The 26,322-nt window shown below is 45.0% G+C and overlaps 1 protein-coding gene across 2 annotated transcripts in view; it reads right to left on the reverse strand.

Moving 5' to 3' along the window:
- The window catches only part of FLT1 (fms related receptor tyrosine kinase 1), a 220,437-nt gene that overhangs the window by 168,296 nt on the left and 25,819 nt on the right, over window positions 1-26,322 (reverse strand). Inside the window, exon 1 of one of the 2 annotated variants that reach the window (XM_079902952.1) lies at window positions 4,607-4,947. The exons of the other annotated variant lie outside the window; for it this stretch is intronic. Coding sequence (XP_079759078.1) covers window positions 4,607-4,670 — 64 coding nt within the window. The 5' untranslated portion in view covers window positions 4,671-4,947. Of the gene's footprint in view, window positions 1-4,606; window positions 4,948-26,322 lie in introns of those variants that run through there. 2 annotated transcript variants of the gene reach the window in all.

Here is a 26,322-nt window from a genome sequence, read left to right on the forward strand (position 1 = left end):
TTCTGTTCCTGGGTCTGCCACCAGCCAGCTGTTGAGCTTGAAGAAAAAAAACCCACTAAACCACCCGTCTCTGAAAGGAGTAGATTAGATCCCTGAGGTTCCATCTAGCCCTCACAGTGTATGTGTCTGTGCAATGAGATCAATCCTCTCAAGGAGCACAAAATCAAGGAAAGGAGCGATGATCAGACATGGCTCTTAGGCATCCAGCTTTACCAAGACTGATGGGAAATCCCCAGGAATTCTTGACATCCCCCGACATCCGCCCCAGCAGCAATGCAGGAAATCTAGTCCACTATCTTCAGCAGACTCAATGGAACCATTTCCTTAATGAAACCCCCCTGCAGTCCCAGATACTACACCAGAGGCTCTCCTTTCAAGCCCTCCCTCCATCACCCCCCATTCCTCCAGTTTCCTTCCCCTTCCTCAATCTGGTCTAAAATCCAGTACTGTAATCAGCCGCATGCAATTTCCAAGGCACCCAAGTGTGTGAGGAATCAACAGTGCTCCTGGAAAGCGTCTGGCAGGAGCTCTTGTCATTCCTTCACGAGCCTCCCCAGCGTACTGAGCCCAATGGAACAGAATGGGCTGTTCTCATAGATCGTTTTCAACCAAATGCGACCAACGCTTCTAATGCTTGTAACCGTTCCTAATGACGTATTTTTACTTAAAAGTTAAGCCTGGTGTTATTTCAAATGTCCTTCCTCCTCTAGCCACAACGACAAATGCTCTGAAAAACTATGATATTCACTTGCTATCCAACAAACTCCTGACCGTGCAATTGAACCAAGACCCTAACACCAGAAAGCTCTGCGTTTAACACCCGGGTGCCAAGAGAACTTCCCTCACTCTCCACTCTCACACTCACTCGCGTGCACATCTCAATTTAAAGCACTGCAGAAGCTATTTACTCTGTTATTTGTTCTTGCTTTGCAGAATTCTCAAGCCAGAGTAAACATTAATCGTAACTTGGTGATCTACTGGGTAACCTTCCTCAAAGATACTACCTTTTTTTTTTTTTTTGATGGATATAAAACCATTTTGGGAGGCGATATATCATTTTCAACTTCTATATTACATACATTCAAAGGAGATTTAAAATATCTAATTAGTTTTGGTAAAAACAAAATGATTACTTGGTCTGCTCTAAAAAGTCATATAAAATAAGTTCCAGTTTAAATAAGACGTTTAGTATTCTTGTTGAAATCGGAAACTCTTTTAGACTTAAGTTACTCGGGGAGCAAATAAGTATTATTTGCAACTAGTAAGCATTAATTGAAAAAAACAAGAAATACAGATGGGTTTTAAATGACCAGTCTCCTTAGAAGAGATCAGGGAACTAGAGTTATGAAATAGAGTCTATTTCATAGAATTACACATTCGGTTTAAAAAAAAAAAATCCCAAGATCATGATTCGTCCTGGCTTGGGCATCCTGTAACAGCTTAGTTCTTGCAACCTGATAAAGAGCAAGCGAATCGGTTGGAGTTAGGTGTGTTGCACTAGTGAAGAAGAAAATCCACCGTGATTACTGACAGCAGGGGAAAGCCAGCTCAGCCTTTCAGCCCTGGCTCCGGCATCACAGGGGCGGTCACCCATTCCATAGGCAAATGCAGTTAAGGGAAGGAGAAAAACAGACACTGTGTTCAGTCTGTTTCTTGGAATCATTCATTGCATTTTAGAGTTGGGAAAGGCCCCTAGAAATAACCATCTATTCTAACGTCTGAATTTTACATGTGAAAACACAAAACCCACTTAGTGCTCCCTAGAAAAGAAACTGGATAGCCTATTATAGAATTTTCAACAGGGAGAGAAAAAACTTAATAAATAAATAAATAAGGTCAAAATATTGAGGAACTAGAGTAGGTGACCACCTACAATTTATCTGCAATGTGATCCATCATTTGGAAAACTACGTGGACCACCAAACGTGCACGGAATTAACATTTCAAACGTACAATTCCGGAAAAACACAACCCAAAGTGTGGCTTTCTAAACCTTGGAGAAAAGACAAACGGTTATGCAAAATTAGCTTGATTTTGAGAGATTTAGTACGTTCATTTTGGAAATGGGGATCACTGTCATGTACACTTTTGATTTAACTTTCTATCATTAATTAACTCCATTCACAAAATTGGCAAGTGCAGCATTTCCGATTAGCTATAGCAAATTGTACATGTCAGCTGCTCAAAAACTCTAGAAAAGGGGGGGCCAGACAAAAAGGGTCTGCGGCTTTCATCAAGGGTGTGCTGCCTTAAAATAAGAAAATGAGACTTTGAGCTGGAGAAAGGAAGCCTAGTATCCTTTTTAGAGGAAGAGATTGCAATATAGAGGACTTGGAAGCACGTGAATACTGCAGTGTTTTTATTTCCCAGGATATTTAGAAGAAGGTAAATACACTCTCTGCGGGGAAAGGCATTATCTTTTTGTATTACTGAACCTCTGATTATTTTATACCTCAGTGAACGCACACGTAATATTAAAAACTCATAAAATTATATAGCACCCAACAGTGAGCAGAGCTGGCCCGTGATGGGTGCAAGCTGAACTCCTCATAAATCCACAGGGCAGAAACCTGGCCCCTATCTAGACACCACTCCCGAGACATGCAGCCCCTCGTTCAGTTTGAAAGCGCTGACGCAGCTTAGAAAGCAGGTACCTGATTGTTTTACTGTGACGCAGCTGTTAACCCGCGGCAGAAGCCTGTGGTTTAGATTGGCGATTACAGACCCCAACAGCTGATAGAACATTCCCTAAACCGGCAGGTGAAGAGGTTCTCACCTTGCCAATGTTTGTCTTGCTTTCTCCCTATAACACATATGTAAAACGTTTTTTTAAAAATCACAAAAGAGTTCCAAGATTTCTGCCTCATTTAAGTAAAATCTAAGGGGAATCATAAGAGGATCTCACTCGCGTTTCTGAAACGCTTCCACGGATCTAAGTTGCTTTGAACCACGAACAGAACTATTCTTTGCTAGTTTTTGAAACAAAATAAAGATGTCTATGTGTGAAGCAGAAAATCCAATAAAGCATATACTTTCCCCTCCATGTTCTGGATTCACAGTAATTTACCTAGATTTACTTTTACATAATAGACGATGGACTTCAGCAAGTTACTTAAATGCTCCAAGCAATTGTATTTCAAAACACATGACTTTTCAAACCCCCAAATGCAATTTTGAAACAGAAAAGCAGTACTTCACTTCGTATAGTTATTTTAGCAACATTTCCAACTTAGAGCGAGTTCTCTCCAATTTAGTACGAATTCGCCTTGCCTCTCGGTTTAACAGCTTCACCCAGGTGGAACTATTACTTGTTATTAAGAAACAAGTGGTTTAATTAGTCTTCCCCTCGAGAAGGAATATTTGTTACTGCCTTTTGAGTTTAACAAGCATTTAAAAAAATATATGCTCAACCCTACGGACTTTCCTACCCAGGGATCTTTGCAATAATCTATGTTACTGTATTTTATTTCATATTTTACCTTTCCTCCACGACGCTTAAGAGACAGGCGCTCCAAAATCTGGCTCTCTGCGCCCAGGGGGACTAAACCAGGGGGCTTGGCCACTGAGCCCCGCTGAGCAGAAAAGGCAAGTCCGAGTCCCTAAATGCCCTCGGGTTTTGGCGCCTCGGTGGAGGCCACCGCCACACTAACCAGGTACAACCTACTGGTCCCTGAAGGTTCGGCCGCCAGTGTCCCTAACGCCCAGCAAAGGCGCGGACCTCACCGATTCCTCAAACCGCACCTTTTGGTCCAAATCATTTGCCCTTTCTTCTCTCGGAACTTAAAAGACTAGGCTTGCAATTCTGAAACTTAACGGGACTTGGGTCCTCGACTGCCCTCGTCGGTCAAGGTCACTCAGGTCGGCGACCTGGGCTGGACCCGTGGCAGAGGCTCCACTCGGATGGATGCGCGCCCAGCGCTCAGGCCCAGCGGCCGGCGACTGGGGGGGGGGGGGCGGGGGGGAGGGAGGAGAGGACGCTGGGGGAACGTTCCCTGGACACGCGAGCTCGGGGGCCCAGAGTGGGTCGAAGAATACCAGCTCTTGCCATCTTCAGGTATCTGTGTGCTCCCGCCAGGCACGCGATCCCCTCCAAAGGGGCTCACCTCCTTCCCTCGGGAGGCGCGACGTCGCGGCCCGTGCCAGACATCGCCAAGGCCGGGCCTCAGCCCAGTCCCCGGGCAGCCACGCGGTTGTCCTAGGAGCCGCTGATCCGGGGGCCTCACGGACCCGGCCAGGCCACCTGAGAGCAGGCTCTGGGTGCCGGGCAGGTCCGGGTGCGCGGCACTTTCCGAGCCCAGAACCTGGGAGGGGGGCCCCGGCTTGGGGGAGGTGGCCAGGCAGCGAGGATCAGCGACTCCAGCCGCAAGGGGCAGCCCCAGCGCGGACCCGAGCGCGGCGATGCTCGCGGACCCCAGCCAGCTGCTCTCCGAGGCGCCCAGCCCGACCGCCCGGCGGAGGAGAAAGGGCGTCACGGCCCCAGGCGTGTCCGCTGCAACTAGTGTCCTCGGTTCCCTCCGAGCTCGCTCCCCGCGCGCACCCGGCCCCCCGGGCTGCGCCCCTGCCCCCGCCAGCCCCGCGCCGGCCTCCGGCACCGGCCGCGCCTCACCTGTGAGAAGCAGACCGCCGAGCAGCGCGCAGAGCAGGGCCCCGGTGTCCCAGCAGCTGACCATGGTGAGCGCGACGCGGCCTGCTCGTCCGGTGCCCGCGCTCCTCGCGGGCGCCCGCCGCAGCCGCCCGAGCCTGTCTCCTCTCGCTCCGGCCCTCCGCCCCGAGCGCCCCTCTCCGCGGCTCCAGCCGAGAGACAACCACTTCCCCCGGTAATCCTCGCAGCCCGGCGTCCTCCGGCCGTTGCGTTCCAGCCCCGGAGCCCGCTCCGAGCCGCCGCCGCCGCCGCCGCCGCCGGGGAGGAGCCGCGAGGAGTGCTGATCCCGCGCGCTCCGAGCCTCCAGCGGACCTCGATTAAGAGGAGACGAGGGCGGGGGCGATTTATAACCTTTCCCCAGCCCACTTCCTACCCCGGCACCTCCTTCCAGTGACGTCAAGGGGTCCCCCACCCCTCATCCGCCTCCCCACCTACCCTCTTCCTCCGGGACCTGATTCCCTACGGCTCGGGAGGGGGCGGGGGCCGCCGGGCGCGGGGGCGGGGAGGGAGCGCGCGTGGGGAGGCGCGGGCGGCGCGGCCCCGGACCGCCGCCGGGCAGGTTCACGGTCCTTGCTCCCGGCTCCTGTCCCGGTCCCCTCCTCCTCCTTTAGCTCTCAGGAAATCCCTGCAGTCTCCCTCCGCCCGGCTTACTCAGCCCTGGGGGCCGCCCGAAGCTGGGAAGGGGACGGGGCTGGACCTCCACCGCCCGGCCCCCGGGGCGGAAAGTCCGACCCTGGGAAGCTGGCCGCGCCTCCGCGACGGTGTCCTTGGCACGGAGGGGCGAGGCGCAGGCCGGCTCCCTCCCCCTTCCTTGCTCTTCCCGCGCTGTCCCGCCGCCCCGCGACTCTCCCAACTGTCCCCAGACGTCTAGGGAGGCGCCGGACACCCTCGGCACAGGGGACTGCGCCAGGAGCGCCCGCGGGGACCGGACGCTTGGCTGGCACCTTCGGGAAGACAGCGAAGCCGCTCGGGTCCCTGGGGAGCGCGTCTGTGTCTTTTTCGACCTCACAGATGCACCCGCCCAAGTCATTTCCTAAACCCTCGGCTTCCTAGAAGCAAAACAAGCAATAACATCATGATACCTTGTAAAAAGCTGGGACGTGAAGCTGCTCCTGCAACTTTTAAAGGCCGAGCACTTGAACTTTATTTCCCAAATGCTCGAGAAGAGTCTTTCTGATGGCTGCTTGCTACGCAAGATGAGTGACTCCACTGCCCTCCGAACCCCGGGAAATCAGCATGAGGCACTAGATCATTTGCGATGACACTAATTCCACCTCGTTCCCCAATTATGTTTCCATTGCCTCAAAGGCTGATATCGTCCTAGGCTCCACGGAGCAGCCCAGTCTTGTCCCTGTAAATACCGCTGGTTTGAAAAATACTTCTACTGCAAAATGCCAGATGGCCACGATAAAAAGGAGCGTGATGGCTCCTAAACACTGGGCCAGCGACTCTTCCTGAAGGACTGGACTGCCTCCCGCCGGGGAAGGTTAGGCAACCCGGAGTTGCCACACCTCTGAGCGGCAGGGCCAGGACAGGTCCCCGCCGCTGGGAGCCCCACGCAGGAACAGCGCGTCCGCCCGCCTGTCGCTGGGGCTCGGGAGTGGCGGCCCCACGCGGCTCCGAGGAGAGTGAGACCACGCGGAGCCTTTGCGCGCCTGCTGGCTTCTCCACTTTTTCTAGGGCTCCTACTCCCAAGCTTGATTCCTTCAAAACCGAAGCATCATTCCGTGAACAGTTAATTACGTATCTCAGGGTTAGAGCCTGACAGCGGATCTTAACTCACAACGGATCCCCCAGCCTCGGTCACAGTCTGGGACACACCCGCAGAAACGAGGTGTCCCCCTGCCTCACTTCAGAGCTGCTTGTCCCTCCCATGCTCTCTCCCAAGAAGCGGGCTTAGAATCTGGAGAGGAGGTTGACGCGTAAAGAGGCCACGACATTACAGTGTGAGGATCCCAGTGCTGGAGGGAGCCTGGGTTCACGATGGGCTCCCTCACGATGAGAAGAGGTGGTCCGTCTGAGAACTCAGGAGCGCTTCTTAGGAGAGACACTTAGCTGACCCTGGGGGAAAACGGTCCATAGTACAGTCTACAAAAGTTTACTACAACCCTTCAAATGCTATCTGAGAGACAACACTTCACATACCAGCTGTCAGACATGACTCTGCATCGAGTTTACTTGTGAAGCCACAACGGGTATCTGATGGATAGCTGAAACAATCTTCATGACCTCAGACGTCCATCAACAATACTAGTATAGGGACTTCCGTGCTGGCGCAGTGGCTAAGAATCCGCCTGCCCATGTAGGGGACACGTGTTCGAGCCCTGGTCCAGGAAGATCCCACATGCAGCAGAGCAAGCAAGCCCGAGCGCCACAACTACTGAGCCTGCGCTCTAGAACTGGTGAGCCACAACTACTGAGCCCGTGTGCCACAACTACTGAAGCCTATGCACCTAGAGCCAGTGCTCTGCAGCAAGAGAAGCCACCGCAGTGAGAAGCCCGTGCACCGCAACGAAGAGTAGCCCCCGCTCGCTGCAACTCGCGCACAGCAAGGAAGACCCAACGCAGCCAAAGATAAATAAATATATATATTTTAAAAATAAAGAAAGAAAATTAAAGAAAAAAAACCAATACTAGCATATTGCTCAACTATTTAAGGTTAAAAGAGTCCTGGTCGAATCTAACTTAATTTACACCAAAATCATTCTGCATTAAGAGTGGTCTTCCACAAATTCCCAACTATTCTTTCGAAAAGTTGCAGGTTTTAATTATAGTCAGCAATTTCTTTACTTCTTACTTTGTTAGTTGCATTAGCCTCCTAACAAAGAACTCAAGATGCTACAAGTTCTCACAAGGTTTTGTTCTTAATTTCATTTTAGCTCAGATAAATATTAGCATTTAGATAAATGAATATCTAAGCTAAACTAATGGGAAGTAAAGGTATGGTTCTCAACCCCCCACCCCCCAAAAAAGAGATAAGACCTTTGAACAAGAATGGGCTACAGCACCCTTCCAACTAAATCACTAACGAAAGGGGTTTTATAGATAACAGTGATGGAAAAGATCAATTTCAACATGCCTGGTGGGTATAAAAAGCTATTGAAATAGACTATCTGCTTGCTTCCTGCTCACATACAAAAGAACGTTTCATCTCCTGCAAAACCAGACATTCTCTCTTGTTATCAGCTACAAACATTCTCTTGAGGATTCTTTCTAGCCCCTATTCAGAGGCACACTTGGTAAAACCAACAGCTTTAATATTCAAGACTGAACAATGGTGTGGGAGCATCCCTGTGAGAGACAGGAGGGAACCCAGGGCCTCATCTTCCTAGGGTGGACCAAGGGTGCAGCCGATCAGCTTGCAGTCACCAGGTCTCAATCAGGACTTTGTCCCCACATGGGTTAGGTGGCTTCAGAGCAAAGACGAACTATACTTCATGGCTACACTGCATAGCATAAATATGTATGGTTGGTTACAAGAACCAAATGACTTTCTAAAACCCTTCTGTGTTATATGGCAAAAAAAGCTCCCAGCACATCTCTGCTTGACAGTTCAGGTTCCTAGACCTGAGTAGCACATGCCCACAATCCTCCTTGGGCAAGCTCTGCTGAGCTCGCCAGCCAGGCACACCCACGGTTGCATTTCTCCAATGCTGATAGGTTCTGATGGAGTTCCTTGCCTGCCCCCCACGGACGTGCTCACTCCTCTTGTTCTGGCTCCATGTGCTTCACTCCATCCCTGACTACCTGCTCCTCACATAGGTTGGTGCTGCAGCCATTTATCTCATTTTGATTGATTCGGGCTTTCAGCTTCTTTCTGAGGCGGAGTCTCCTAGCTCTGGTCTCCTGGTTAGCCCTGCACCTCCTCCGTAGGAACTGTGACATGGATACTATACTTCTGTTACTGCAGCCTAAGATCAAAGGAGCCCTTTCTGTGGGCCACTTTGTACCCTGGATGCTTGTGGAACTCACTGTTGGTTAAAAGCCCTGAGGCTTTTTCACAGGAGCTGTGGTCTGGCTGTACCGGACAACCACAGCTTTTGATGACCCAAATTGCAGACCCTTATACCCACTCTTATTAAATTCCTTGTTTGATTTAGTCCATCTTTCTGGCCTGTTGAAATCTTTCTGGCATATAGAAAAGTCAGTGCATTTTCTATATGCCCTGCTTCAGATTATCCAAAAATAGTATACATATGCCTTCTGTATCATCATCAAAATCACTGACCAGGGCAGCGCTGAATAAAGGAAGGACGGAAGGAAAGAAAGAAGGAAGGGAGGGAGGGAAGGAGGAAGGGAGAGAGGAATCAGCAGACATTAAGTAAACCGAAGCGTTCTTTGTGTCATTATCTCTGATGCATGATGTGTCATGCGTCATCACCAAGGGAGGCTGCATATTAGCTTGTTACCATCTACCATCTACCATGTCATTATTCAGGAATAATTGATGGTCCTAGCAAGAGGTAATAAGACAGGTGAGTTTTATTCAAGGTATTTTAGGCAAGTTTTTTTTAAAAGCCCAGATGGGGATAATTAGAGAAGATTGGGGCAGGAGATAGCAAAACAGAGAAGGGACTAATACCTAAAGGAAAAGTAGCTGGCTAAGGAAGTCTGTACAGTGGTCATCTAATCAATAGAATTAACAACTCTGCCAAAGGTTAATTTTATCTCAGCCTATAACTGTCAGCTATTGACTTTTACTCTTTTTAAAAAATATGACATTACTTTTAATATACTCTTTTAGTTATAAAACATTTTAGACAGACGCAAAGATGGGGAGAGGGCTGGAGGATGAATCATAACCCCATCATCTCCATAAACCCACCGAGATCTCTTTGGTATATTTCATGTTAGTCATCTTCTTAGAGAGTGCTTTTAATTTTCTGTGTTTCTATATAGCCTTCATAATTATTATATTTAATAGCTGTAAAATGTTATCCTGCTGCCGGACATTTCAATTTCACCATTATATATAATCCCCAAATGCATGTAATTTGACATTGGAATGTTAGTCAGTTAGGCACATCCAGACATTCGGTAGCCATTCAGAAAATGTATTCTCTCATTCAGTAAACATTTTTTTTTTTTTTTGTACCCATACGCAATCCTGGGCCAGTCTTGTTGAAGACGGTAGAATAGAAGATATAATTATTGCCCTAGAAAGCCTTCCATTTATTTGAGAAGGCCAGACTTCATGAAACATTAGGAAACAATTCTACTGCAATTAAAACAGTTCTAAGGCAAGAACAAGATACAGTTGTGAGTACTAAAAGGAACTGTTCCTCACTGAATTGGGAAATGGTTTTGAAGGTAGTAACAGATTTGTGTGGGCAGAGAGGGGAAGGCATTCTGACAAGGAGCGAAGGGAACAAAACCAGCCCGCTATGGGGGTGGGGGGACGTGTGAGGGGCAGGGGCGGCCAGTGGAGGAGGGAGGGTGTCAGGGAACAGCGAGGCAAGTTTCAGCAGGTAAGGCTGAGGGACCTTGACTACTTGGTAGGTAAATTTTTAAATGTGTTTCATTCTGCCAGTCCTAGGAAAGGATAGTTTAGGATGGTTAGACTAGCATATAGGGGATTAAAGGGAAGACAAATGAAAGGAATAAACTATTAAATAAATCTAGGAAGAAACAAACTATTAAGCGGCAATACGATAGAACTGGAACAATGACGGGAAGGAGAAAGCAAGAGGGTAGGTGGCTCTGGTTAGTAGTTCGGAGAAGGGATGGAGAGAGAAATTAACACTGGGGTCGAGGTGAGGGAGACAGAGGAGTCCAGGAGAGCCCCAGGGTTCCAGGGAGGACTCATTGCCAGGATGGGAAGGCTGGTGGGAGAGGAGGGGAAGCATTTGTTGGTTTCAGCCAGGTTCGGGTGAGTGGGCAACTGAAAGCAGCCTACTTTATTTTCCTCCTTGAGCCAAGACTGGGTTTAAAGTGATCGTCTGGCTCAGGTCCAGACATTTTAAGGAAGTAGAAAGTCATCATCAGATTGCTGTACCCTAAGACTGGACCCAAATTTATATACTCATAACGTCTGAGTGTTATGTAACGGCTGGGCTGTGACTAGGAAGTTTATTAAATGCCATGAGTTGGATTCCCACGTCTGAGCAACAGAGCTCTCCACCTTCAGCCCTTCCTTCTTCCAAAGTTCCGCCATACCCAGACACAGCCTCTGGGCAGGTCTGCTGGCCGCTTCCGTGGAAGACCATCCCTTTCCTTCCTGATCTCTTCCAGACTCCTCCCAGATGTACTTTTCATGCGTATCAGCAGCAGCAGAAGTCAGGGAGGAGCCCAGCCACTCTCTGCCCTGGACCACAGGCCCACGTGAACCAGCAGTCAGCCAGGATGCAGGAACGGGGCCCTGTAACTTTCAAAGATGCAAACTGGCAAATCTGACATCAGACGCACAATCTAGCAAATATGTCATTTCGTAAGAAAGTTAGACCCCCAAGCTCACCTAATCCAACTGTGGAGGGAAGCCTTGCGTTTAATAAGTGGCTTTAGGTTTTTTTTCTGTTGAAAAAATAATATTCCATAAAATCAAGTTCTGGCTAAACTGAGAACATGGCTTCTGTGAAAGACATGACATCATAAGCTGCTTTCCACTAACGTTAAACTGCTAAATAACTTTGTTTCTATAATTTTATACTAAAAAATTCTTCGGAACACCTATAAAAAATATCAGAATCATTGTCTCTGTATTTTGGTGTATACCCCCGTTTGTCTCCGTAAGAGAAAAAAAGTTGACGCCAAGATATGATAAACAAATCTTGGTTTTGGACATAAAACAGATCAATGTCCAAAGCAAGTCAAATACTATGGTGGTTTTCTTGATGAAATTTAAAACCCAGCCAAATAATAATAATAATTTAATAATAAATAATAGTTATTTAATAAAAATACATAGTTGATTATTTAAATAGACTTCCCTTTCTTCACATCTTGAAGTAATCACAGATAAAGTGATAAAATGTCTGAGATGTGCTTCAAAATTATCCAAAAGGAGTAAAGATGAAACAAGATAGGCCCTATATGGATAATGTTGAAGTTGAATCATGGGTATGTAATTTATATATATTTCTTTCTTCTTAGGTATATGTTTAAAATGTTTTCTTCATAAAATACATTTTTCTTTCCTAGTCTAAAACTGAAAAATGCAAACTATCGACCCAAAGTAAATTTTAGGCTCTGAGTCTAGAAAAAAGTGAAGCTAGAGAGAAAAGAAGGACAGTGAATGTTACCTGGTGACCAGAGCTTTGGTTTCACTGACAGTCAAGAGGACAAGTTTCCAGCAAATCCAATGTTCGTTGATAAGAGGTATGAATAGGTACAAAGCAGTCACAAGGGAAACTGATGGTTTAAAAACTACACTTGGTTTGAAAAGTACTGCTGTATTCAGAAGTAACACAGATAAGCAGAAACAAGATCAAGAAGGAAAAATAAAGAAAATAGGAATATTTTTTAAAAGGAGAATCGAGGAAAATATTCTGTATGTGATGGAGAGGAGAGAAATGCACAAGCTTTGAAAATCGCTTTTCTCCTCCATCGTATTTATTCAGAAATTGTCGTGGGTGACCATTCACTAAAGAAAATGAAGCTGAGGGGGGAAGGATAGAAACCCATGCTTAATCGTCTCATGATATAAAGACCTTAAAAACTATGTGTTTTTTAAAAAACAAAATGAAACAGGATTTGTTGGCAAGCATCCTAGGCAATTTAGGAACAGAAAGGCAATATTGCGAGACATTTTTTCTAGAACATATGAAGAAGTGTCTAAGGTTGGACAAAGGAAGATTCCAGAAGACTGACTGGGGAAGATAACACATAGAATCATAAAATATTAATGTACAAATGAACCTCAGAGACGATCACGTCCAACCGCTTGATCTTACTTTAAGGAAACAGGCAGAGAGGTGATGTGCTTTGCCCACAATGAACCTGGATCTGCAGGACCTCCTTGGGCTTACGGCTTAGACTCCACTCCCACACCCAGAATCCCCTCAGCTCTTCTGGTCTGTTAATGCCAAGCTCATCATAGGGGAGGAGAGAGCTGGTTCCTAAAGACCCATTGCTTCATCCCCTGGATCATCGTGAAATGATCTGATAACTCGGCGGAAGAAGGATCTGTCTGCAGGTCAGCTCAGATCTCAGTTAGGTCAAGATGACCACCTTTGAGCAGAAGGTCACCTGCACTCAGAAAGCAACGGAAAGCAGAGAGCAAAGCACTTCTGCGAGTCTGGGGCGATGTGTGCCGCTTCTAGGGCCAGCCGGCCAGGGGCTCTCTGTCTCCTGCTGGATATATGACCTTGAGCAAACCCACCTAACCTCCTTGGGCCCCAGTCCCTTATCCTGGGACGTCAGCAGGGCTGATGGGTTGTTGTGAGGATTAAAAGAGAAATCCAGAAAAGTGTTTACAATAGTGTATTTATAACACTGAGTAAGTGTTAGCTCTTGTGACGTTAGTAATGTTTCTTTGGCGTGCCCCCTGCACTCTCCCTAACTGGTCCTCCCCTACCTACCCCCAGGGGGTGGACCACACTTCTGCCCTCAACTTCCAGGTCTCCCACGGGACTGGGCCTCGAACGGCCCACCACACTGTCTACACCTACGAGCCTTGTCCCTAGAGGACAGAGCCACTTCCCCTTACCCTAGGGCATCATTTGAGACCCTGCCTCTTGTCTGATTTCAAGGGTCTTCTAATGCTGACAGCCTCCAGTTGCTGGCCCCATCCTCAGATGCCCGTCTGCTGAGTAACTGTTGCATCTCATAGCCATCCCTGCAGGGACCAGCTTATATGTCACGTTCCACTGCTCCCTTTCCTCTCCACCCTGCCCTGGTCCAGCTGCCCATCCCCTCTCTCCATGGGCCTCTGCTACTGAAGTTCCGGTATAAAACCCTGAGCTTTATATAGGAAAACCTGCTCCTTTAACAGGCAAAAACCTTGATCCACAAAGGCTGGCAGTGATGGGAGACGCATCTTGGAGAAGGCCTCCCCAACCTCCTCTTGTCCCAAGATCTCCTTTCCTGAGTTTCCCACTAACCGCTGCTACCACCACGGAGCTGGTCTTTGGGGGCCCAGTGTCACCCTGCAGCATTCCACACGTGTGGATAAAAGCTTCCTTTACCTGCCATCAGCAGAGCTGAAATTGGCTGTAACTGCTATCAGGATCACACGAGAGGCTCAGCTAGGGTAACAGCAGATGTGGTCCCCTCCCGAGCCCACCGATGTTCCCCACCCCCTCCCCGTTCCGTCGTTCCACAAGGTCTGGCAGAACTCAAGGACCAGGGAGAATCCACAGGTAAAGGACTTAACAAAAGGGCTGCTGGCCTGCCTGGCCCTCCTGTGGCCACCATTCCTCCTGCTTGGCAGGCAAGCTACAGCTTGCTTTTGCCATTGCTTATTTGTTCTCTGGACTTAAAAATCCCCCACTGTAAACATGGTGGTGGAGGATGAAGAAGGAATCCTGTGATCTCAGTATCTAGAAAGAACAGCAGCTGTAATTAACAACGCTTATATGAATTCAGTTTAGAAAAGCCCCAGTGATTCACGCCTTATAAATGAAGAAAATGAAACCTCAAAGTCCTAAGTGATGCATCCAGCTAAGGCCAAGGGACTCATTTAGTGACACATGCGTACAAGAGACCGGGTTTCCCTCTACAGCCATGGTGTCATGCCTCACACATGAAGAATCACTTGAATAAAAACATGGTTTTGTTATTTGTCATCATTGATACTGTTAGGTGATTTGAGGAGCCTGACCACACCTAGCAATTGGGAAGTTTGCAACAGGACACCAGGAGCGCCATTAGCTTAAGAGAACCCTCTAGGGCAGTGAAGTAAATTTCCTGACCGTTGGCCTGGTCCCCTGATACTAAAATTAAGAATGACCAGGGGGGCTTCCCTGGTGGCGCAGTGGTTGAGAGTCCGCCTGCTGATGCAGGGGACACTGGTTCGTGCCCCGGTCCGGGAAGATCCCACATGCCACGGAGCAGCTGGGCCCGTGAGCCATGGCCGCTGAGCCTGCGCGTCCGGAGCCTGTGCTCCGCAACGGGAGAGGCCACAGCAGTGAGGGGCCCGTGTACCGCAAAAAAAAAAAAGAATGACCAGGGAATTCCCTGGCAGTCCAGTGGTTAGAACTCCGAGCTTCCACTGCAGGGGGCACGGGTTTGATCCCTGGTCGGGAACTAAGATTCCTCATGCCCTCGGTGCATGGCCAAAAGTAAATAAATTTTAAAAAATAAATATATAAACAAAATTAAGAATGACCACAAAAGGAGATAAAGATCTCAGTCTCAGGAGGAAGGTATAGTAGGAAGACACGGACCCCACGCAGTGAAGAGCACAGCCTAGATTTGGGGTGAAAGAAGACTATACAGGTGCTTCTCCACTGCAGAGCTTCCCACCTCCTCACGTGCCCGGCTCCATTAACCACCATCCACAGGGTTTTCTGGAAGACTGAGAGCACAGCTTTCCATGGGATCTGGGAGGCTGGTAACACTCCGGCAGGCATTTAAATGCAGACTGCAATCCTGTCCCCTGAGGCATGTGAAAGACTTGTCATCCTCAGCTCGTGCTGGGACCTGCTACCTCTCCTTGAGGCACCTGACACCCTCTCCTGCCTGTTCAGCTCTCACCTGCTGTGCACATCCTGGTCTAAGTGCCACATGTACCATGAAGTCTCCCCTCAGCATGACAGTCAACCAGGCCCCTCTCCCCTGCACACCTCTAGAACGTACAGTTCTGCCTTTTATCCTGTGCTTTCTTGTTGAGAAACTATTGGGAACTGCAAGGATGTTTTTAGGCATTTAAGTGCTTATTTAAAAAGCAAATATAATGAATATACTAGTTAGGCATGCTTTGGGTTGCAAGTAACAGCATACTTGACTACAAGTGACTTAAGCAATAAAGACTAAAGTTAATTAAAGTAACAATTACTCCTTAGTCTGGAGAAGGCAGTTCCAGGTCAGATGTGGCAACTCCACATGGTTGCAAAGTACCCAGGCAGGCGGTCTCAGTCTGTCTGCCCTGCCATCTCTGATGTTGCTTTATGGTTACAAGGTGACTTATGCAACTACATTCAAGGCAGTGAGTGGGGCAAAGAGGTCTTCTCCTTGCTGGGTTCTATCTATCTATGAGGTGAGAAAAACTCTCCCAGGAGCTACCCAGAAAAATCTCCTTTACATCTCATTGGCCAGACTGGGTCCCCTGTCATCTGTTAGACCAATCATTGGCAAAGGGGAGTGAAATGAACATGACTGGCTTAGGACCATCCTGATTAATTCCCTGCCACCCTATCCCCATCCCCACCACACACACAGGGCAGGGCACTGTCTCCTAGAGCAAAGAATCTCTTTCTCTCCCACCAACCGGAACAAGATCAGGGATCTGTTAGCAACCGAGAGGACAGAGATTATCCTTTGTGTGAGCAAAATCAATGTCAGCCACAGTGAGTATATGGAAAGTCATTGATGAACGACACATTAAGAGCCATAAAAACTGGCCTTCCTGAAGCACAGCACACAGCACGTCCTTCCCATGTAAAACACTAGAGTATCCGTATCCCTCCTATTAACCTTGACTTGGAATCAGAAGGATTGAATTAGAATCCTGGATAGCATGACTTAGCCATGTGGGTAAATTAATTCACTTCCTTGAGCCTCCGTTTCCTCATTTGTATAAAATGACTGAGTTGAATTTGCTTCATCCCTTTTCATTCCAATACCCTGTGAGTTCCCTTTGGATTTTTTTTTTGTTTAGCATCTTTATTGGAGTATCATTTGGCTTTCAAGGCCTCCTCAAATCTGGTCAGAAATATATAGTTAATCATGTTTTCTGCTTATTTATTTCTATCAAGATTCTTACTTCCTTTAAGCTAGTCCTTTCCTTGCCCCAGAACACACCATGTCATTCATTCATTCCTTCTTTTATTCCAGAAGTGCTCATTGAATGCCGACCAAGTTCTAGACATGAGATGAGACCAGTTCTCTAGAAGAGGATGGGGCAACAGCCAGGAGGGACTTGGGTCTCTGGATGACAAGGAAGAAGCCCTGTACCACCTGATCCTTCTAGATTGTTTCATGAGAAAAAATAACATTTTTTTTTTGCCACTATATTTTTGAATCTCTTAGCCTATATCCTAACTACTACAGAAGTCTCTCCTGATTTATCTGTTATGGGCTTAACTGTGTCCCTCCAAAATTCATATGCTGAAGTCCTAACTTCCAGTGTGTCAGCATGGGACTGTAGTTGGAGATAGGGTTATTTAATTAAAGTTAAATGAGGTCATTAGAGGGGGCCCTAATCCACTATGAGTGGTGTCCTTATAAGAAGAGAAAACTTGAACACAGACAGGTACAGAGAAGAAGACGGTATAAAAGCACAGGGAGAGAAGATGGCCATCTACAAGCCAAGGAGAGAGGAAGAAACCTTGGTCTTGGACTTCCAGCCTCCAGACCTGAGAGAAATGAAATTTATGTTGTTTAAGCCACCCAGCCTGTGGTGCTCTGTTAGGACAGCCCGCCCAAGCAGGTTAATAAGCTACTCCTACCTGCACAGCTTGCGGGATCTCACTTCCCCAACCAGGGATTGAACCTGGGCCATGGCAGTGAAAGAACCGAATGCTAACCTCTAGACCACCAGCGAACTCCCCAGCTTCCTTAATTCTTAAAACTACAATTTTACCTTCTAGTCAATAATATTAAATTTAAATCTTAATTTCCTAATGTTCATACCTTTGTTAAAAGTTCACTAAGAATAGAGAACGTGTCTTAAACTTTTGTAGGATTTCTATTGTTATTATTATTTTGAAGTCAAAAGCTAGATAACTCTTTAGCAGGAGTGATAAGGAAAAAAGGAGAGAGAGAAGAAACAAAAATAAACCATATTAGTAGGGACAAAGGGGCCACACAGCAGAGCTAACTCGACAGATACAGTCCAGAACTTTAAAAAAAATCATAACAAAACTCTGAACTAAAGTATGCACATCACTTTGAAAACTTAGATGAGTTTGACAGTTACCTATAGAAAAAAATCACAAAATTGGACTAAAGGTTCAAAATGACAGATGAGATTCGTATCTAAGAATTTCCCTTGCTTAATATCTAAAGAAAAGAGATCATGAAAACCATCCCCCAGATCTGCATTAATGGCAAAGAGGCAAGGATGGAAACACAGCTTCATGAAATGCGCTTCAAATATTAGTAGCCAAGGAGACAGGAAACTCTGCAGCAGGGCTGAACAGCACAGCAAGGCTAGACCTCTCATCCCACCCTCTACCCAAACCCTGTCAGTGAGCGCAGAGACCCTAGGAATGCTTACTCTACCCGCCACGAATACCCACTAGAGGGGACCAAGCTACGTGGGTGTCTTCATCTTTTAGCTCTTCTGTCTGACAAGTAGCAGCAATAGACAAACGAATGAGCACATCACTAGGACTCCCAGACCTGAGACCATCCTCCTGGGGTCTCTGGAATCCTGCATGAGCATTTTAACAAAATCTCACAAGACAGCAGAGGACCACACGGCCCGACAAATCCTACTTAGCACCACAGATAAACTCTTCCCTTCCCACCATCCCCTCATTCCTATTTTAAAAATATAACATGAAATGCTCAACCACAAACTATTATTTGGAGAAGAAACACTGTTTTTAGACACAGTGTTAAAGAAGTAAAAAAAAAAAAAAAAAAGTCCCCCATATTGTATCAGAGAAAATAGAAGGTCTGGACAGAATTGCTTAAGATGAAAAAAAAAAAAAAACCAGCAAGACAACTATGCAAATATACAACAAGGGAGGGAATAAAAGAAGTAAAGAAAGAGGAAGAGAGGGAAGAAGGAAGGAAACAGACAGACCAGCACGAGACTGGTGAAGAACTTAAGTTTGGAGACAACTTAACTCAAATGAATGAAGAAAACTCATCCTGATCTCTTTACACTAGAGAATGATTTTTTAAAAACCCATGGATTCAGTAAAGCAAGAGCTCAAGGATGTTATGGTAAATGGGGCAGAGATAATGCTACGTGTTTACCAAATCTTGTGTCGTTTTCTTCTTCCTGCACATATAGCCATTTTGCATTTCTTTGCCTTCCTTGTGCTTAATACTAACCATCTGACTAGTTCTGTGCAAAAAGTGTAGATTCTAGAAATAAATGTAAGTGGGGTGTGACGATTTCAGGCCAATTCCAGAAAATTCCAGGTCAGCAGGTGTGAGTTTTTTTATGCTGTCATTTCTCCTGCCACGGCAACTTAGAAGCCGGTGGTATAGCTTCAAGATGCAAGTATATTGGAGAATAAATCCTAAGAGTTCTCAACACAAGGAAAAAAATATATTTTTTCTATTTCTTTAATGCTGTATCCATATGAGATGATGGATGTTCGTTCAATCACTAAACTTAACTGTGGTCATCACTTCATGATGGATGTAAGTCAAATCACTGTGCTGCACACCTTAAACTTATACAGTGCTGTATGTCAATGACATCTCAATAAAACTGGAAGGAAAAAGAAGATGAAAATATCTTGGGCTCTGAGTTATCTCTTAGAAAGGAGCTACGCTGGAAAACTGTGAGCCCTCAGCTGACTTTGCATGAAAAAAAAAATAAACCTGTATGTGATGAGCCACTGGGAATTTTTAGTTAACTAATTAGTGTAGCAGAACCTAGCCCAGCCTAATGTATTGAAACAACAAAATGAAATTTAAAAAGTTTGCAGATATAAGGAAACCAATGGAACTCTCAAACAACATCATGACATAATAAACATATAAATTAGGAACAGAAAGAACAGACAGATACCACTGAGAATCTAATTACTGACATAAAGGAAAGTCATGAGTTATTTGAACTAATATATATGAAAAAGACAAAGAAATGAAAGCAACTAATGAGACACTAATAGAAATGGAAAAAAGATTAAGTTATACCAACTTAAGATAATTGATGTCCCTGAAGTAAAGAATCTAAAAATTTAAGAGAATATTTATTAAAATATGGAACAAAAATTCTGTGAAAGGGCTTCCCTGGTGGCGCAGTGGTTGAGAGTCCGCCTGCCTATGCAGGGGACACGGGTTCGTGCCCCGGTCCGGGGAGGATCCCACATGCCGCGGAGCGGCTGGGCCCGTGAGCCACGGCCACTGAGCCTGCACGTCCGGAGCCTGTGCTCTGCAACGGGAAAGGCCACAGCAGTGAGAGGCCCGCGTACCGCAAAAAAAAAAAAAAATTCTGTGAAAGAACTGACTCTGCAGATCAAAAGAACAAATCGTGTTCCAGAAAAACATAATACAGTATAATACCAAGGAGACAACTTCTAATTAAACTATTGAACTTTAAGGATAAAGGAAGAATTTATCAGGTATTCAGGCCAAAAAACAAATTACTTATAAGGGAGAGAAATTAGACTGGCCACACACTTCTCCCTCATTGAGAGAAGACAACAGGGTGAGTTCTATGGGAAAGGATACTAGACCAGGCCAGGATGTTTTTGAAGTAGACAGGCAGAGGCAGACGTTTCTCAAACATGGAAGAATTGGGGGAACACAATGCCAGGACTCTTCATGGAAAAGCCATATGACTTGACAATAAATCCAGCCAATTAAAAAAAGTAATCAAATATAAAAATGAGGAAACCACAGTAAAAAGATTTAAGATAAACACTAAATCCACTCAAGACATATATATATGTGTGTATATATATAGTGTGTGTATACATACTAAACAACTCTGAGAATTATGCTACTTAGTAGAATGTAAATGTTGTGAATTGGGGCAAAAATCAGGAGGGGAAGAGAAGTGGCAGGAAGTAAGATACTACTGTCATCTGCTCTCATGGCAGGGGGTCCATTGATGCTACCTAAAAAATTTTTAATGTAATTTTAAAAACACAATGGATCGAATACCTTAATTAAAAAAAAATTATGTTCTTCACTTTTGAGAAAACTTAAATTAATCTCTCTCATTTGCAATTCAGTTTTACTTTTCTTTTTTCTTTGAATAAATTCAAGTAAAACTACAGTATCTATAAATATTCCTATCTATCTATCTAAAAATAGCATTTATAAATATCCATTCATCCACTCATCATCCATCCAGCCTCTGTCTGTAATGCATTGAAAATTGTGTGGGGACTTCCCTGGTGGTCCAGGGGTTAAGACTCCACGCTCCCAATGCAGGGGGCCCGGGTTCGGATCCCTGGTCAGGGAACTAGATCCCACGTGCGTGCTGCAACTAAGACTCAGCGCAGCCAAATAAATAAATTAAAAAAAAAAAAAAGGAAAATTGTCTGGAAAAAAGGTTGACTTATTAATGATGGTTATTTCTTAATGGTGAGGTTTGGAGTGACTTTAAAAATAACTTTCATCTTTATACTTTCTGCATGGATTATCTTGACAAATTATCATGACTTTTTTCTCAAAAAAGGTTGAGCATGTGTATCAAAATATTAAAAATGGTGATAGAATTTTGGATTATTGTTTTTCTTTTTTTTCTTTTTTTTTTTTTTTGCAGCACGCGGGCCTCTCACTGCTGTGGCCTCTCCCGTTGCGGAGCACAGGCTCCGGATGCGCAGGCTCAGCGGCCATGGCTCACGGGCCCAGCCGCTCCGCGGCATGTGGGATCTTCCCGGACCGGGGCACGAACCCGTGTCCCCTGCATCGGCAGGTGGACTCTCAACCACTGCGCCACCAGGGAAGCCCCGTTTTTCTTTATTTTTAATTTAAAAATTTAAACAACTAAAACTTCTTAAGAAGAAAAATTAGGAAACTCAAATAGATCAATAACCATTAAAGAGCCTGAATTAATGCCCCCCATCCATCTCCTTCCCACCTACCCCCATCCCCAAAATATGTACAATCACATTAGTTCCAGGTACATTTTAATAAGTCTTCAAGAACCAGATCATCTCTATCTCATAAAACTGATCAAGAGAAGAGGTATGAAATCTATCAAATTTGTTTTATAAGGTTACCATAAGCTTGACTCCAAAAACAAATAAGGAACGTGTCAGAATTAAAGCTATAACTGGTTTCACTTATGAACAGTAGATCCAGAAATTCTAAATTGAATATCAGCAAATCGAAAAAAGAAAAATCAGACATTTTGATGTTGCAATCATATTGATTGATCAATTCCACTGTCTTGAACCCCTGTCAGCCTTCATAGCATAACTGAATATTGTGTCTAATTTTGGTATCCATAATTTTTTTTTTTTTTTTTTTTTGCAGTACGCGGGCCTCTCACTGTTGTGGCCTCTCCCGTTGCGGAGCACAGGCTCCGGACGCGCAGGCTCAGCGGCCATGGCTCACGGGCCTAGCCGCTCCGCGGCATGTGGCATCTTCCCGGACCGGGGCACGAACCCGTGTCCCCTGCATCGGCAGGCGGACTCGCAACCACTGCGCCACCAGGGAAGCCCGGTATCCATAATTTTAAAGGCTATGGATTCTTAGAGATAATTTAGAGAACATTCCACTGTAAAATGATTAAGAGGATAGAAAAATATGTACTCAGATTTTTTGTAATTGCCATTGATTGGCTCAGAAAGACAAAAATACCAGAAAACATATTTGAATTAATAAAACAACAACAACACAGAAAGTATGGATTTATCACTGCTGGAAAGCATGATTTTTCACTTGAACTACCATCATCAATAACTCTGTTAATGAGCCCCCCCAAAGGTATAAGCATCAGAGGAAAGTCCATAGGAGCAGGGCCACTTCAGAGGGCAAACTCATGCAGCTGTACACGGCCCCATGTTTGGAAGGGCCCATACTTGGTTTAATGCTCTGCTGTAGCCATCCTAAAATTCTTAATACCTTTTGGAAAGGGGTTCTACATTTTCGTTTTACACTGGGCCCTGCAAATTACGTAGCCGGCCCTGCACAGAAGGGTAACTAAACTAGTCAACCAGCTAGCTCTGTTGGCCCTGAGGATGGGCTGAGACACTAGAGATGCCTCCAGCTGGAAAGAAGGTGATGGGGACATGATTCAAACCCATAAAGCTGTGAATAGGTGGGATGGACTTTTCCCACCATGTTTTCACCATGAAACTTGAAGGTTGAAACGTTAGGACCAAGGCCAGTCTGGCAGCATAGAGCCTGGAGGGCTATTTCTCTTAGACTGTACACCACTGAGCAACTCAAAGTAATCCCACTCTCAACATTTTAATCCCAAATCAAACTACAAAAACTATGAAGTGTTATCTTGAAGGGGAACATAAGATATCAAAAAGGACCACGTGATGGGAGGGGAGGACACACGGCTTTCGGGAACCAGCGGTGTATATCTGCACATCACCAACTCTCCCAGCACAAACTTTTCAGGGCCTGGTTCTTAATGAGAAAAGCAGCAGAGGGAGCCCAGCTCAATCCAGCCCATCCCACAGATAGGTCTGCCCGTCCCATAAAACATCAATACTCTGCATTGGTAGTAAACATATGGGATGCCTTGCTCTGAACGGTTGTATAGGCATATTTTCAAATATGTGAAGGCATATTTTCAAATATGCTATCATATTTTCAAATATGATAGCGAAGGATGTTAGGGATAACAATGAAAACAACCATTTACGTGCTTGACACCAAACCAAGAACTCTACAGGCATAATTTACAGGGAAAGAAAACTGAGTCTACTTTTTTCTTTTTTGTAGGTCTTTTGTCTTTTCAAGCAGATGAATACTTTTATTAACATGGTAATTTTTTTTAACACATGGTAGGATTTTGACCTCAAATACACATCAGGTCTGCTACCCAAATGAACCTACAGCTGACAACTCATGAACCCTGAAGATACCTGGTCCCTGTCCACTTTCAGGTCCAATGAAGATACCTGGTCCCTGTCCACTTTCAGGTCCAATGCAGACAGTCCTCACTTTCCTTCCCCAGCCCCTTACGGGCCTTGCGAATACCTCTTTCATTTTTTGCCCAGGATACCCTGAAGTACATTAGGGTATTACATCAACTTGTACAGAATACCAAGATCTCGTCTATCCTAGGAGTCAAATAAATTCATGTCAAATAAAGCTGAGTTTGTCCAAACAAACTGACCAGATAAGTTACATCAGATAATATGTCATGAAAATTTAAATTTTGAACAAAATACATCTCTCCTGCTTTGGTCTCACGTAAGAATTCAAGTGCCCAAATGCAGACAATACCATCCTCAAAAAATTAAAAATAGAACTACCATATGATCCAGCAATTCCCACTTCTGGGTATTTATTCAAAGAAAGCAAAAATGCTAATTTGAAAAGATATCTGCAGGGCTTCCCTGGTGGCACAGTGGTTGAGAGTCCGCCTGCCGATGCAGGGGACACGGGTTCGTGCCCCGGTCCGGGAAGATCCCACGTGCCGCGGAGCGGCTGGGCCCGTGAGCCATGGCCGCTGAGCCTGCGCGTCCGGAGCCTGTGCTCCGCAACGGGAGAGGACACAACAGTGAGAGTCCCGCGTACCGCAAAAAAAAAAAAAAAAAAAAAAAAGATATCTGCACACCCCATGTGCATTGCAGCATGATTTGTAATAGCCAAGATATGGGAACAACGTAAGTGTCCATTGATACATGAATGGATAAAGATAATATGGTATATATACTACGTGGAATATTACTCAACCATAAAAAACGAAACCATGCCATTTGTGACAGCATGGATGGACCCTGAGGGCATTATGCTAAGTGAAATTAGTCAGAGAAAGACAAATACTGTAGGACCTCACTTATATGTAGAATCTAAAAAACAAAAACCAAGCTCGTTAGATACAGAGAACAGATTGGTGGTTGCCAGAAATGGGTAAAGGGGATCAAAGGGTACAAACTTCCAGTTATATGATAAATAAGTCATGGGGATGTAGTGTACAGCATGGTGACTGTAGCTAAGAATACTGTACTGCCTATTTGAAAGTTGTTAACAGAATAGATCCTAAAATGTCTCATCACAAGAAAAAAAATTTTTGTAACTATGTGTGGTGATGGATGTTAACTAGACTTAGGGTGGAGATCAGTTCACAGTATATACAAACATCGAATCACTATGTCGTACAACTGAAACTAATACAATGACTATGTTGTACAACTGAAACTAATACAATGTTATACATCAATTACATCTCAATTTTTAAAAAAGGGTAAAAAGAATAATACAGTGAACATCTATATACATACTATTCACTTTAAAAATCTTCCCAATTCCATTTCTCTCTCCCTTCTTTTTATTACCCCCATAACACTCTTTATTGAACTTGGTGTTCAATTTAAATTGGCATTAAATTTAAATAATATTTTAGATGTCCAAATTACTATATATTGTAGGATTACACACTACATAGAAAATGATAACATTTGGGGAATTTAAAAATATTTTTCAATGTACGAGTATAATCCTAAAAACTTGGATTATATAGAAATTTGGACATTAAAAAAGAAACAGGATGTGTTTTCTCTTGAATCATTTAGGTCAAGATTTATAAACTATGTTTTTGTGAAACTCTGGCGCGCAGGAATTAGATGAGATTTTGAGCAGAAATTTGCAGAAAATACCAAGTTAATAGAAACTTTCTCTCTACTTAAAAATTTTATATCAACTCTTTCTCATAACTTTGACACCTCTTTCCACCTAGCTACGTAATAAGCTAGTCTGAGATGGCATGAAACTTTAGCCTAACATTACGTGTTCATAGAGGTAAAGTCCTGGTCTTTGGTGCCAGGCTGCCTCGATTCCACTCTGGTTCTCTCCCTTCCTGGTTGGTGGTCTTGGGCCAGAGGCCAATCGTACGGGAAGCTTAAGCTTCTGGACCGCTCACCCAAGGGCCTATCCCAATTTATTTTCATGTGTTTGTATTCCTTTTCTTAAAGGGGGCCTCTAAAACGGCATATACATCCGGCCCACAAAACCACATCTGCCTCTGCCTGATGCAAATTCCTTAACCTCTCTGAGCCTCAGTTTCCTCCTCTGTAAACGGGGATAATCATAGTAGAGCAGTATTACCTCACTGGGGGAATTATATGGGATAAACTTCAAAACAAGTAGAACCATGAGTGACATATAGTAAGCCCTCAATAAATGTTAACTATGACTACCATCACCATCATCATTATTGAACTTATTGTTTAATTTAGCATGTTTTTCACGGTGTTCCCTAAGAACTACATGACAGTCAGGAGCTCCACCACCTGTGTGTCTGGGAACCCCTGTTTGAAGGGTCCATCCAGCTCCTTGGACAAAGAGGCCCCGGACCCCTTGACAGCTTTGCAATCCTACTAAATCATGAAGTCCTAAGGTAACCTGGGGTTTTGGCCACTAGCTGTCGTGGTGGAGAATTGCTTTCAAATCTTTGAGGCCAAGATCTAAGACAATAAAAATGTAGTCGTTTTCTGCGGGGTATAACAGGTAAATGAAATACTTTCTAACTAAATGAACCTAGAGAGCATAGGCAGCATTTTTCAACACGGGTTCTATCTGCATGTCAGGTAGAACTAACTATTTTTACAAATTACTCATCATTCTTGAACGGCAATAGTAAGTCTGCTGTACCCTGGCCCCCAGACATACCTCCCAAATGCCCCCTTAGTGGGTCCATGTCATCCTTTTTTGGTGTGTAGGCAAGAGTGTGTTTTAATTATGAATGTCCCATCAAACTTTATGTAATTAAAGATAGAAAGCTGTGTCATTTCAATGCTCTTGAGGTAACGTCCCAG

This window comes from Stenella coeruleoalba (assembly GCF_951394435.1).
Source record: "Stenella coeruleoalba genome assembly, chromosome: 18".
NCBI classification, from domain to species: Eukaryota; Metazoa; Chordata; class Mammalia; order Artiodactyla; family Delphinidae; genus Stenella; species Stenella coeruleoalba.